The sequence below is a fragment of the Gallus gallus genome, chromosome 1 (genome assembly GCF_016699485.2).
Source record: "Gallus gallus isolate bGalGal1 chromosome 1, bGalGal1.mat.broiler.GRCg7b, whole genome shotgun sequence".
Classification (NCBI taxonomy): domain Eukaryota; kingdom Metazoa; phylum Chordata; class Aves; order Galliformes; family Phasianidae; genus Gallus; species Gallus gallus.
In genome coordinates this window covers 194,372,011-194,385,206 of record NC_052532.1, presented here as the reverse complement: position 1 = coordinate 194,385,206, position 13,196 = coordinate 194,372,011, and the positions used below count along the sequence as shown (strand labels likewise).

Here is a 13,196-nt window from a genome sequence, read left to right as displayed (position 1 = left end):
TAGGCTGTCCTGTGGCATGCTGAACTTCTTGCCTTCCTGGCCCTGTTGGTGTTCCATCACGTGTGTGTGTGTGCGTGTCCGGAGCAGGAAGCCGCGTGCAGGAGGAGCAGCAGCCCTTCCTGCTGTCAGCTTCACCCTCCCCCCCCTCCCCGAGCAGCAGCACCCAGCTGGGAGGAGGCCTGGCTGCATCTCGTGGGGCTGCTGGCCGCCAGTTCAACTCGAAATGCCATTTCCTGGGTGTGAGGAGGAGGAGCAGCAGCTTGGATCTTGCAGTGCAAAGGGAACGCGTTGACCATTCTGCGTTGCTTGTGACGAGCGACCCCCGTGCTGTTGTTCTGTGCCCTGCTGCTCTGCTTGCTCAGAGGGTGCCGTGCTCCAGGCTGGGGACAGGTGGGGACGGGGGGTGAGCTGCGGCCAAGGCCGTAAGGCAGCTGTGTGCCGGGAATGGGATGTACCGACCTGTGCTGTGTCATGGCAACAGCTGCGGGGCTGCGGGGGCTGAGCCGCGCTCCTGCGGAGGTGATGAGATGGAGGGCCCGAGCAGCACGGCGCCTGCCTATCTCCCTTGCACCCCAGCAAAGCCAGAGCAGCTCAGCAGTGGGGTGAGCACCCCGCTTTGCTTCGGGGTTTTGCCATCTCTCCCTTTGCTCTTCCTACCCGCTGCAGAACTGGGCTGAGAGCTCTGGCTTCAGGAATGGGGCGGGTTGGGGGTTTGGGGGTGGGTGCTCCTACGGCTGCGGGGGTGTTCCTTGAGCAGGATGGGGGTCTGCAGGGCCATCACTGCACCATTCCTCCTCCACGCCGCACAGAAGCAGCAGATCCAAAGCGTGACCCCATTTCCCATCACAGCCACGCTGGGAGTGCAGAAAGGAAGCCAATCTGCTGCCCTGTGCGGGGTAACGGTGCTTAAGCAACGGCGCGATTTCATCATCTGCACTTCCCCTTTTTTGCGTTGGCTTTTGGTATCCCCAAACAATTCCAGCTTGGAGAGGGCTGATGGCACCCAGACCACGCAGTGCTCACAGCTGGGTGCGTGCAGAGGGAGATCCCCCAGGGCAGGCAGAGCACACACGGCTCCCAGGGGCTGCCCTGACAGCAGCCGTGCCATAGGGCAGCAGTGGGGCTGCCGCTCCCCACGCGCCCCCGCTCTGCTCACCCCACGCAGGGACGCTGCTGCAGTGGCCGCAGAGCAGATCTGCGCTCGGATGGTCGGTCTGCTGCTGGCTGTGCTGAGGTTCCCTGCTGTTCCTCCACGGGGAGAAGACGGATGCAGGCACTGCCATCCCGGCAACGCATCCTCACTGCTCTCCTCTCCTCATCTCCTCTCGCAGCCATCCCGCAGAGCCTTTCGTGCACCAAGAAGCACGTTAGCGCTGCCTGGCCTTGCAGTTTGTTTCCGACCTCCTGCCCGGGGCACTCGGCTTCGGCACGGATCCCACGGGAGCATCCACGCGCCCCAGGGAAGGTCAGCACGGAGGGCTGCAACGAGGAGACCTTTGGTGCTGCAGCATCGATTTGGGGAGGTTTTCCTCTGCAAATCAACGTTTGGGGACGTGGAGCCACGCGGCGAGCTGGAGAGCAAAGCAATGCCAACGCAGCACCCATCAAATGGAGCCTGGGGAGGAAGGGGGGGTGGGGTGGGGGGGTCAAGAGAAGCATCGGCACGCTGTGGGTTCGGCTCTGTGTGTGTGTGTTTGTTTCAGAGGTTAATAAACTAGAATAATTTATTTGACAGGACACAGAAACGTCACAGAGATGGTGGAGGAACCGAAGAAGCGGGGGTGTCAATGACCAGTACAAAGAAACCACTTTACAAAAGAGAAGTACCACACCGCCCACCGGCCTGACCCCAAAATGGGGGAGGGGGGCAGCTCAGACCCCCCCCCCCCCTCCACCTCCTCCCCTCCTCACCCCCTTAGGTTGGGGCATAGGGCTGTCCCCGGGCTCTGCTCTCAGGGCGGCACAATAAATAGTGGCAGTGGCCCCAGTGAGGGGCTGGGGGGGGGACGCGTTGTGGCACGGGGCTGTCCCTGCAATAGGGGGGCTGGGGGGGGGGGGATCCTGATCCGGGAGGGGGGGTATGGGGTGAAACGTGGGGTAGGGTCCCCAATGCTGGCACCTGGGGGGGTTCCAGTGGCGTGGAAACAGATGCAGAGCAATGATAAACCCCAGGGAGGGGGTGGGGGGGGGTCCCGCAAAGAGGGCTTGGGGTGGGAGCTCTGGGAGCTGCAGTTGGAGCTTTGGGGTTTGGAATCCAGCTGTAGAGGTCTCCTCTGACCCCTCTAGGGCTGTGATTTGGGGTGGGAGGTTTGGGATTTGGGGTGGGAGGTTTGGGATTGGGGTGGGAGCTCTGGGAGCTGCAGTTGGAGCTTTGGGGTTTGGAATCCAGCTGTAGAGGTCTCCTCTGACCCCTCTAGGGCTGTGATTTGGGGTGGGAGGTTTGGGATTGGGGTGGGAGCTCTGGGAGCTGCAGTTGGAGCTTTGGGGTTTGGAATCCAGTTGCAGAGGTTCCCTCTGACCCCTCTAGGGCTGTGATTTGGGGTGGGAGGTTTGGGATTGGGGTGGGAGGTTTGGGATTGGGGTGGGAGCTCTGGGAGCTGGAGTTGGTGCTTTGGGGTTTGGAATCCAGCTGTAGAGTTCTCTGACCCCTCTAGGGCTGTGATTTGGGGTGGGAGGGTGGGGTGGGAGGTTTGGGATTTGGGGTGGGAGGTTTGGGATTGGAGTGGGAGCTCTGGGATTTGGGGGTGGGAGGTTTGGGGCAGGAGATTTGGAATTTGGGGTAGAAGGTTTGGCATTGGGGTGAGAGGTTTGGAATCTGAGGGTAGGAGGTTTGGGATTTGGGGGTAAGAGGTTAGGGACGGGAGCTTTGGGATTTGGGGTAGGAGGTCTTGGGTGGGATATTTGGGATTTGAGAGTGGGATATTTGGGATTTGGGGTGCGAGGTTTGGCATTTGGGGGTAGGAGGTTGGGATTTGGGTGGGAAGTTTTGGGTTTGGGGGTAGGAGGTGTGGGGCAGATGTGGGATTGGGGGTGAGGGGTTTGGGATTTGGGGGTGCGAGGTTTCGGATGGGAGCTTTGGGATTTTGGGGTGGGAGGTTTGGGATTTTTGGTGGGAGGTTTGGGATTTGGGGGTGTAAGGTTTCGGATGGGAGCTTTGGGATTTTGGGGTGGCATGTTTGGGATCTGGGGGTGGGAGCACTGACGTTTGGGGTAGGAGGTTTGGGATCTGGGGTCTGGCCGGGATTAGGGTTAGGATCCCAGCCCCAGGCAGCATCTGTGGGTCTGAGGTTCGTGCATCCCAAGGTGAGGGGGGGACGCATGCAGTGGGGCAGTGAGCAGGAAAGGAGGGATGGATGGGGCCCTTTCCCACGAGCAGGCTGCCTAAAAAAATCCCCCCCCCAGTTCTGCTGCACCCCCCGCCCCCTCCCCAGCATCCAGAGTGGACTATACAAAATGCATAAAAGAGCGGCTCCCAGGAAAGGGCCCGGAGCTTTAGGAAGGGGAAAGGGACAGAAGGGTGAAGGCTGAGGGGGGTGGGCTGAGCCTTGGGTCCGCACCCCCCCTACCACACCACCCCCCCCCCCCCAAAAAAGGGATGGATGGGGACAACAGGGCACAGCTGGCAGGGTCTAATTGCTGCTGTCGCGATGGGGTGATCCGTAGGGTAGAAAACAAAACAAATGATCATCATCATCATCATCATACAAAAAATAATAATAAGAGAAGAAGCCTCTATAACGCATGGGTGTGAGCGGGGCGGGCGGCTCCGGGCTCTGCTTATCTGTCATTGAGCTGGGGGGAGTTGGTCCTCTCCTCCTCATCCTCCTTGTCGTCCTTCATCCCCTTCAGCCGCTGCCGGGCGAAGTCCTCGAACACGATGTCGTCGTCACTGGGGGAGAGGGGACAAACACACACACACACACACACAGGGAGAGGTTTTGTGGGGTTCGGGGCGCTCAAAGGGTGGGTTTGGGGAGGGAGGGGGGTCCCGAAGCTCTGTTGTTAGCACTGGGTTGCGAAGCGCTGCTGCTGCGCACACCAACACGGCCCCATTGGGAGGAGGGGTGTGAGTGGGAGAGGCCCCAAAGCAGCAGAGGCAGCAGCAAAGCCACCCCAAAACCTGTGTCAGCCCCAGGATATGCCCGAAGAGCTCCCACTGCAGCACCAAAGCGCCCCAAAGCAACACCAAACCTCTCCGATCCTCCTCGTGCAGCGCCAAAGGCACCCAAAGCCTCCAAATGCAGCCCCAAAATCTACTCCAGCCCCAAATCCTCCCCCAGACCTCCTCCTGCAGCCCCAAAGCCACCCCATAACCTCATATTGCTGCACCGGGATCTCCTATTGCAGCCCCAAATCCACCCCCAAACCTCCCATTGCAGCCCCAAAGCCACCCCATAACCTCATATTGCTGCACCAGGATCTCATATTGCAGCCCCAAATCCACCCCCAAACCACACCGCTGCACCAAAGCCACCCCATAGCCTCATATTGCTGCACCAGGATCTCATACTGCAGCCCCAAACCTCTCCCTGAAGCCCCAAAATCTACTGCAGCCCCAAATCCTCCCCCAGACTTTCTCCTGCAGCCCCAAAGCCACCCCATAACCTTGTATTGCAGCCCCAAGATCTATTGCAGCCCCAAATCCTCCCCCAAATCTTCCCCTGCAGCCCCAAAGCCACCCCAAAACCTCATATTGCTGCACCAGGATCTCATACTGCAGCCCCAAATCCTCCCCCAAACCTCCCCCTGCAGCCCCAAAGCCACCCCATAACCTCATATTGCTGCACCGGGACCTCCTTTTGCAGCCCCAAACCTCTCCCTGAAGCCCCAAAATCTACTGCAGCCCCAAATCCTCCCCCAGATGTCCTCCTGCAGCCCCAAAGCCACCCCATAACCTCGTATTCCTGCACCGGGATCTCCTACTGCAGACCCAACACATCCCCCAAACCTCCCATTGCAGTCCCAAAGCCACCCCATAACCTCATATTGCTGCACCAGGATCTCCTATCGCAGCCCCAAGTCATCCCCCAAACCTCCCCCTGAAGCCACAAAGCCACCCCATAACCTCATATTGCTGCACCGGGATTTCCTATTGCAGCACCAAACCTCCCCCTGAAGCCCCAAAATCTACTGCAGCCCCAAATCCTCCCCCAGATGTCCTCCTGCAGCCCCAAAGCCACCCCATAACCTCATATTGCTGCACCAGGATCTCATATTGCAGCCCCAAATCATCCCCCAAATCTCCCCCTGAAGCCTCGAATTCTCCTCCAATCCTCCCTTGCAGCCCCAAAGCCACCCTATAACCTCATATTGCTGCACCAGGATCTCCTATCGCAGCCCCAAATCCTCCCCCAAATCTTCCCCTGCAGCCCCAAAGCCGCCCCATAACCTCATATTGCTGCACCAGGATCTCATACTGCAGCCCCAAATCCTCCCCCAAACCTTCCCTTGCAGCCCCAAAGCCACCCCATAACCTCATATTGCTGCACCAAGATCTATTGCAGCCCCTATCCTCCCCCAAATCTTCCCCTGCAGCCCCAAAGCCACCCCATAACCTCATATTGCTGCACCAGGATCTCATACTGCAGCCCCAAATCCTCCCCCAAACCACACCGCTGCACCAAAGCCACCCCATAACCTCGTATTCCTGCACCGGGATCTCCTACTGCAGACCCAACACATCCCCCAAACCTCCCAATGCAGCCCCAAAGCCACCCCATAACCTCATATTGCTGCACCAGGATCTCCTATTGCAGCCCCAAATCCTCCCCCAAACCTTCCCTTGCAGCCCCAAAGCCACCCCATAACCTTGTATTGCTGCCCCAAGATCTACTGCAGCCCCAATCCTCCCCCAAACCTTCCCTTGCAGCCCCAAAGCCACCCTATAACCTCATATTGCTGCACCAGGATCTCCTATTGCAGACCCAACACATCCCCCAAACCTCCCATTGCAGTCCCAAAGCCACCCCATAACCTCATATTGCTGCAGCAGGATCTCCTATTGCAGCCCCAAATCCTCCCCCAAACCTTCCCTTGCAGCCCCAAAGCCACCCCATAACCTCATATTGCTGCACCAAGATCTATTGCAGCCCCAAACCTCCCCCAAATCTTCCCCTGCAGCCCCAAAGCCACCCCATAACCTCATATTGCTGCACCAGGATCTCATACTGCAGCCCCAAATCCTCCCCCAAACCACACCGCTGCACCAAAGCCACCCCATAACCTCATACTGCTGTACTGGGATCTCCTATTGCAGACCCAAATCCTCCCCCAAACCTTCCCTTGCAGCCCCAAAGCCACCCCATAACCTCATATTGCTGCACCAAGATCTATTGCAGCCCCAAACCTCCCCCAAATCTTCCCCTGCAGCCCCAAAGCCACCCCATAACCTCATATTGCTGCACCAGGATCTCATACTGCAGCCCCAAATCCTCCCCCAAACCACACCGCTGCACCAAAGCCACCCCATAACCTCATACTGCTGTACTGGGATCTCCTATTGCAGACCCAAATCCTCCCCCAAACCTTCCCTTGCAGCCCCAAAGCCACCCCATAACCTCATATTGCTGCACCGGGACCTCCTATTGCAGCCCCAAACCTCTCCCTGAAGCCCCAAAGTCTACTGCAGCCCCAAATCCTCCCCCAAACCACACCGCTGCACCAAAGCCACCCCATAACCTCATATTGCTGCACCAGGATCTCATACTGCAGCCCCAAATCCTCCCCCAAACCACACCGCTGCACCAAAGCTCCCCCAAATCTCCTCCCATCTCCCCCCCCCCCCCCCCTCCAGGGTCTCCCATTGCAGCCCAGGCACGGAGATGGGCCTTCACCCCAATGGTGCAACACAGACATCCAAGGGACACTACGGGGACAGCGTGGGGACAGCGCAGGGACGCACCACGACACGGGGACGGGTGCTTCCTTACTGTGCTTCTCCTGTCATGCAAAAGCCATGCGGGGGGGCGGGGGGGTTGGGGTGGGGGGAGAGAACAGAGAGAGGAGCGGCGTGCATTAGGGTCAGCATGCGGGGCGGGCACCGCTCCCCCCGCTCGTGTTAGGGGGTGGGGGCAGCATGCAGCCGTGCCAAGCTCAAAGGGAGGGATGTGCACCCCCACGAGGACCCCAAGGAGACGGGGTGGGCTCTTACTTTGTGTCAAGCTCTATCAGGTTTGTATCTATGGGAGCTTCGTTCTCTGGAACTGAACAGAGGGAATGAAGGCGCGGGGTTAGCTTCACACCCCCAGGACTGCAAATTAGGGGGGGGGAGAAGGGAAGGGGAGGGGGTTGTGCTGTGAGGTCCCCATTGCAGCCAGGGGGAACGCTCACCGTCCCGGTGCGCCGGCTCCTCTCGGGGTTTGGGGTGCATCAGGGTGAAGGGCAGCTCCACTGCCACGTCACTGCAAAGAGAGAGCCACGGTTGTTAAAGCTTCAGCTTCAGCCCGGCCCTGTGCTGGGGCTGAAAAATCCCTGGGGTTGGGGTGGGGGTGTGGGGCACACTGCAGGGCCCAGTGTGTGGGACTGTGTGGGCTCCACGCACAGCCCCCCATGTAATAACCCCGCAAAAAACCCCATGTAATACTTGGGTAAGTGTGGGACCTGCAGCATCACCTGCCAGGGGATTGGGATGGTGCCCAAAAATGGGGGGGTGGGGGGGCAGATCTAAATGTTGGGGGGCAAAAGGGACTGAAGGGACGGGGCAGCACAGCATGGGGACAGCAGGAGTTACCTGGAGGCGAGGTCTCCCAGCAGGCTGCAGGGGGCCAAAGGAGGTGAGAAGTTCATTCATCAGTCACTGAACTCAACCGTATGCGACCACCCTCCCCCCACGCATGGGCAGATGGGGACAACGGGACCACAGGTGGTGGCCAATGGTGCCACTGGGAGAGCTGTCCCCAATCCCAACCCCTTCCCAATCCCATCCCTATCCCCACCCCAATCCCATCCCCATTCCACCCCAATGCCATCCCCATCCTCACCCCAATCCCATTCCTATCCCCACCCCAATCCCATTCCTATCCCCACCCCAATCCCATCCCCATCCTCACCCCAATCCCATCCCCATCCCCACCCCAATCCCATCCCTATCCCCACCCCAATCCCATCCCCATCCTCACCCCAATCCCATCCCCATCCCCACCCCAATCCCATCCCTATCCCCACCCCAATCCCATCCCTATCCCCACCCCAATCCCATCCCCATTCCACCCCAATGCAATCCCCATCCCCACCCCAATGCCATCCCCATCCCCACCCCAATGCCATCCCCACCCCAATCCCATCCCCGTTCCACCTCAATGCCATCCCCACCCCAATGCCATCCCTATCCCCACCCCAATGCCATCCCCATCCCCACCCCAATGCCATCCCCATCCTCACGCCAATCCCATCCCCATCCCCACCCCAATGCCATCCCCACCCCAATGCCATTCCCATTCCACCCCAATGCCATCCCCATCCTCACCCCAATCCCATTCCTATCCCCACCCCAATCCCATCCCTATCCCCACCCCAATCCCATCCCTATCCCCACCCCAATCCCATCCCCATCCTCACCCCAATCCCATCCCTATCCCCACCCCAATCCCATCCCCATCCTCACCCCAATCCCATCCCCATCCCCACCCCAATCCCATCCCCATCCCCACCCCAATCCCATCCCCATCCTCACCCCAATCCCATCCCCATCCCCACCCCAATCCCATCCCTATCCCCACCCCAATCCCATCCCCATCCTCACCCCAATCCCATCCCCATCCCCACCCCAATGCCATCCCCATCCCCACCTCCATGCCATCCCCATCCTATCCCATCCCATTCCAACCCCATCCTAATGTCTTCTGTATCCCAATGTCACCCCCATCCCAATGCCAACCTCATTCTATCCCAATGTCATCCCCATCCCACCCCAATGCCATCCCCACCCCAATGCCATATCCATGACATCCCCATCCTATCCCATCCCATTCCAACCCCAGCCCCATCCTAATGCCTTCTCCATCCCAATGTCACCCCCATCCTAATGCCATCCCCATCCCACCCCAGTGCCAACCCCACCCCAATGCCATCCCCACCCCAATGCCATCTCCATGCCATCCCCATCCTATCCCATCCCCATCCTAATGCCTTCTCTATCCCAATGTCACCCCCATCCCAACGCCAACCTCATTCCATCCCAATGCCATCCCTCTTCCACCCCAATGCCACCCCCATCCCATCCCATCCCCATCCTATCCCATCTCCAACCTCATTCCATCCCAATGCCATCCCTCTTCCACCCCAATGCCATCCCCATCCCATCCCCATCCTATCCCATCTCCAACCTCATTCCATCCCAATGCCATCCCTCTTCCACCCCAATGCCACCCCCATCCCATCCCATCCCCATCCTATCCCATCTCCAACCTCATTCCATCCCAATGCCATCCCTCTTCCACCCCAATGCCATCCCCATCCCATCCCCATCCTATCCCATCTCCAACCTAATGCCATCTCTATCCCAATGTCATCTCCGTCCCACCCCAAGCCATCATCATTCCGTTGCCATCCCTATCCCAATTCCACCCCCATCCCATCCCAATGCCACCCCCATCCCATCTCCAGTGCCGTTGGAATCCCAAAGGAACGTCCCATCCCACGGGGATGAACCAAGGCTGATCTCAAGCTCGACGCAAACCAAAAAGGGGGTGCAGCCCCCACTGAGTGGTGCCCCCCACTCACCCTCCTCGCGACACCACCAGCTTCACCTTCACCTTGTAGGACACGATGATGCCCAGGATCTCCTTGTTGGCTCCATCCCTCAGCCTGCAAGATGGGGCACGGGAAGGGGATGAGTGTGGACCCCAACGGCCATCACCCGGGGGTGACACTGGGGTGGGAGGGGGACACAACGGGTGGCTCACAGCGTGCTGGAGGCCAGGTTGGTGTCCTCATGCTTCAACTTGCCATCCAGTGCCAGCCCACGCTTCTCCCGGTTGTTGGCAAGGAAGGGGGTCAGGGTGTAGACTTTGCAGAACGTTGAGCTCGGAGCCACCATGTCACTGGGGACAAGAGTGGGTGTCATCCCCCGGGGACCCCAAGCACCCCGTGGGGGTAGCAGGGACCCCCAAACCCGGTCACTCACTCGGCGTCCTCCACAGCCACGGGACACTTGTACTGGGCCGTGTTGAAGAGGCAGATGTCGGCGTATTGGCGCACTGGGGGAAAGATGGGGAGAGGGGGGGTCACGGAGGGGACCCCAAAGGGACGGGGATCGGCTGGGGGGGGCGGTCCCCACCCTCACCTGAGATCTTGATCTTCTTCACCGTCTTGTTGGTGTTGTTGGTGACGTGGACGTTGACGCTGATGGGTTCCCCGTGGTAGTAGATCTGTGGGGAGAAGGTGTACAGAGCTGCGGGGTTGGAAGGGATCTCCGAAGGTCATCCAGGCCAACCCCCCTCCCCCCCGCAAAGCAGGTCCCCTCAAGAAGGATGCAAGATCCCCTGTGATCAACCATTGGCCAACCAGGACAACAACAGCCTTCTTGGCCACCAGGACACATCGGTGGCTCACGGTCAGCCTGCGGTCAACCGTTGGCCAACCAGGACACCAATGGCCTTCTTTGACACCAAGACACACTGTTGCCTCATGGTCAACCGTTGGCCAACCACTGACCAACCAGGACACCAACAGCCTTCTTGGCCACCAGGATACCCTGCTGGCTCGTGGTCAGACTGTGGTCAACCGTTGGCCAACCAGGACACCAATGGCCTTCTTTGACGCCAGGACACACTGTTGCCTCACGGTCAACCGTTGGCCAACCACTGACCAACCAGGACACCAACAGCCTTCTTGGCCACCGGGATACCCTGCTGGCTCGTGGTCAGACTGTGGTCAACCGTTGGCCAACCAGGACACCAATGGCCTTCTTTGACGCCAGGACACACCGTTGCCTCATGGTCAACCGTTGGCCAACCAGGACACCAATGGCCTTCGTAGACACCAGGACACACTGTTGCCTCACGGTCAACCGTTGGCCAACCACTGACCAACCAGGACACCAACAGCCTTCTTGGCCACCAGGATACCCTGCTGGCTCGTGGTCAGACTGTGGTCAACCGTTGGCCAACCAGGACACCAATGGCCTTCTTTGACACCAGGCCACACTGTTGCCTCATGGTCAACCGTTGGCCAACCACTGACCAATGAGGACACCAACAGCCTTCTTGGCCACCGGGATACCCTGCTGGCTCGTGGTCAGTCTGTGGTCAACCGTTGGCCAACCGTTGGCCAACCAGGACACCGCTGGCCCTCTTGGCCACCAGGGCACACTGCTGCCTCATGGTCACCCTATTGGCCAACCGTTGGCCGCCGGGACCCCCAGGTCCTTCTGTGCAGAGCTCCTCTCCGGCAGCTCAGCCCCCATCCCCACCTCTTTGTCCAGGGACGCCTCCAGGTGCAGCGGTTTGTCCGACATGAGGAACTGCCTGGTGGTCTCTGCCATGGGTTGGGGGCCGGGGCGCTCCGGGGCGTACTGCACCTTGCGGATGACCAAGCGAACAGAGTTCCTGTGGGGACAACGAGGGGACTGCCTGCAGCTCTGCCCCACAGCTCCGCTCTCTTTTTTGATGTGTTTTCGGCCAAATACTTCTTTTCTCTTCATCCCAGCTTGGTGAGTCCCCCGGGAAGGGCCGGTCCTGCTCCATCCCAGAAGACGTTTCCATCCCCATCCCACTCTAAAGAACATCTCGACCCTTTTCCAGCTTGGAGGATATCTCCATCCCAGTCCACCCAAAAGGCCACCTCCATCCCAACCCTACCCTAAAGGACATCACCAACCCTGTCCTCTCTGGGAGGAGTTCTCTGTCTCAGTTCCATCCCGGAGAGTATCTCCATCCCAACTCCATCCTAAAAGAACACCTTCGTCCCTCCCCATCCCACAGGACGCCTCCATCCCGGTCCCACCCTAAAGAACATGACAGTCTTTTCCCATCCTGGAGAACATCTCGTTTCCTTTCCCATCCTAAAAAACATCTCTACCTCTTCTGAAGAACATTCGCTTCCCTATCCCATCCTGGAGGACTTCTCCATCCCAATCCCATCCTAAAGAACATCTTCATCCTTTCCCATCCCATAGGATACCTCCATTCCATTCCCATCCCTGTTCCACCCTAAAGAACATCACCAACCATCCAGGAGGATACCACCATCCCAGCCCCGCTCCAAAGGACATCTCCAACCCTGCCCCATCCAGGAGGACGTTCCCATTCCATTCCAAACCTGGAGGACATCTCCATCCCAGTCCCACCCCAAAGGGCATCTCCATCCCAGTCCCACCCCAAAGGGCATCTCCATCCCAGTCCCACCCTAAAGGGCATCTCCCTCCCAGCTCCACCCCAAAGGGCATCTCCATCCCAGCTCCACCCCAAAGGACACCTCCATCCCAACCCTATCCTACAGCACATCACCAACCCCGTCCCATCCTGGAGAATACCTCCACCCCTTCCCCACCCCGAAGGACACCTCCACCCTCACCCCATCCCAGGCCACCTCTCCCTTTACCTCTTATGGATTTTCTCCTCCAGGTTCTCCGCGCAGAAAGCTTTGACCTCATAGTCCACACCGCAGGCCTGGACAGTGGTGGGGGGTGTGGAAGAGGGGGCAGATCAACCCCTCCGCACCCCAAAATCCACACAGGACCCATTGGGTTCCCCATCACATCACCAGGAGGGACGCAGCAGGGTGTCATAAGGATGCAGCGCTGCTCCTTACCTTCCCTGTGTCCTCGGGGCCGGGTTGCAGCGTGACGGAGCAGGGCAGGTTGGGGGGGATCTGCAGCACAAAATGGGGTCAGGAGTGGGGACCCCAACCCCGAACCCCTCCCCAGGGGAGGTGACGGCCCCCCGGGATGGGGACCCATCGCGTGCTGCCTGCTCCTTTTAGACCATGGCTCAACACCGTGGGCCCCGGGGGGGTGATGCACTGAGCTTATGCACCTTTTGGGGGGGTTTTAGGGGTTTTTTTGGCTTTAATCCGGGGGATTTGGAGGAATTAAGGCTGTTTTGCCTGCTAAGATCCTGCTGAGCCCGCGGGGTTTAGTGGGCAGCTCACAGCTGGAAAATGTCACCGGGTGCCCCGGGGTGCCCCTCACTGGGGGGGCTTTGCCCCTCAATTTCTGCCCAATCCCCCCCACACCCCTTCGCAGCGCTTCTGCGTGG

At 59.3% G+C, this 13,196-nt stretch overlaps 3 protein-coding genes across 8 annotated transcripts in view; 1 reads left to right on the top strand and 2 right to left on the bottom strand.

Moving 5' to 3' along the window:
- Window positions 1-151: 151 nt before the first annotated feature.
- LOC121109187 lies at window positions 152-3,583 on the top strand. Its single transcript, XM_040659277.2, has one exon. It carries the CDS (start codon window positions 759-761, stop codon window positions 1,716-1,718), a length of 960 nt encoding a protein of 319 aa, XP_040515211.1. The 5' UTR covers window positions 152-758; the 3' UTR covers window positions 1,719-3,583.
- Window positions 1,707-3,400, bottom strand: LOC121109184 (extensin-like). 3 transcript variants are annotated; one of them, XM_040659215.2, is made up of 3 exons: window positions 2,698-3,400; window positions 2,538-2,663; window positions 1,707-2,448 (listed from the first exon to the last, which is right to left on the bottom strand). In XM_040659215.2, exons 1-3 carry the CDS (start codon window positions 3,172-3,174, stop codon window positions 1,873-1,875), a joined length of 1,179 nt encoding a protein of 392 aa, XP_040515149.1. In that variant the 5' UTR covers window positions 3,175-3,400; the 3' UTR covers window positions 1,707-1,872. The 3 variants fall into 3 exon arrangements, with proteins under 3 accessions (XP_040515149.1, XP_040515142.2, XP_040515155.2); XM_040659208.2 differs by having other exon boundaries at window positions 2,538-3,400; XM_040659221.2 differs by having other exon boundaries at window positions 2,578-3,400.
- LOC107051449 (beta-arrestin-1) overlaps window positions 1,707-13,196 on the bottom strand; it is a 34,813-nt gene continuing 23,323 nt past the window's right edge. The window contains exons 6-16 of one of the 4 annotated variants that reach the window (XM_040659184.2): window positions 12,751-12,810; window positions 12,541-12,608; window positions 11,411-11,546; window positions 10,283-10,367; window positions 10,124-10,196; window positions 9,903-10,040; window positions 9,721-9,804; window positions 7,730-7,753; window positions 7,330-7,400; window positions 7,151-7,202; window positions 1,707-3,889 (exon numbers count right to left, since the gene is read on the bottom strand). In XM_040659184.2, the coding sequence (XP_040515118.1) occupies window positions 3,778-3,889; window positions 7,151-7,202; window positions 7,330-7,400; window positions 7,730-7,753; window positions 9,721-9,804; window positions 9,903-10,040; window positions 10,124-10,196; window positions 10,283-10,367; window positions 11,411-11,546; window positions 12,541-12,608; window positions 12,751-12,810 (903 nt within the window). In that variant the 3' untranslated portion in view covers window positions 1,707-3,777. Of the gene's footprint in view, window positions 3,890-6,566; window positions 6,940-7,150; window positions 7,203-7,329; window positions 7,401-7,729; window positions 7,754-9,720; window positions 9,805-9,902; window positions 10,041-10,123; window positions 10,197-10,282; window positions 10,368-11,410; window positions 11,547-12,540; window positions 12,609-12,750; window positions 12,811-13,196 lie in introns of those variants that run through there. The other 3 variants (XM_040659165.2, XM_040659192.2, XM_040659176.2) reach the window with 3 other exon arrangements.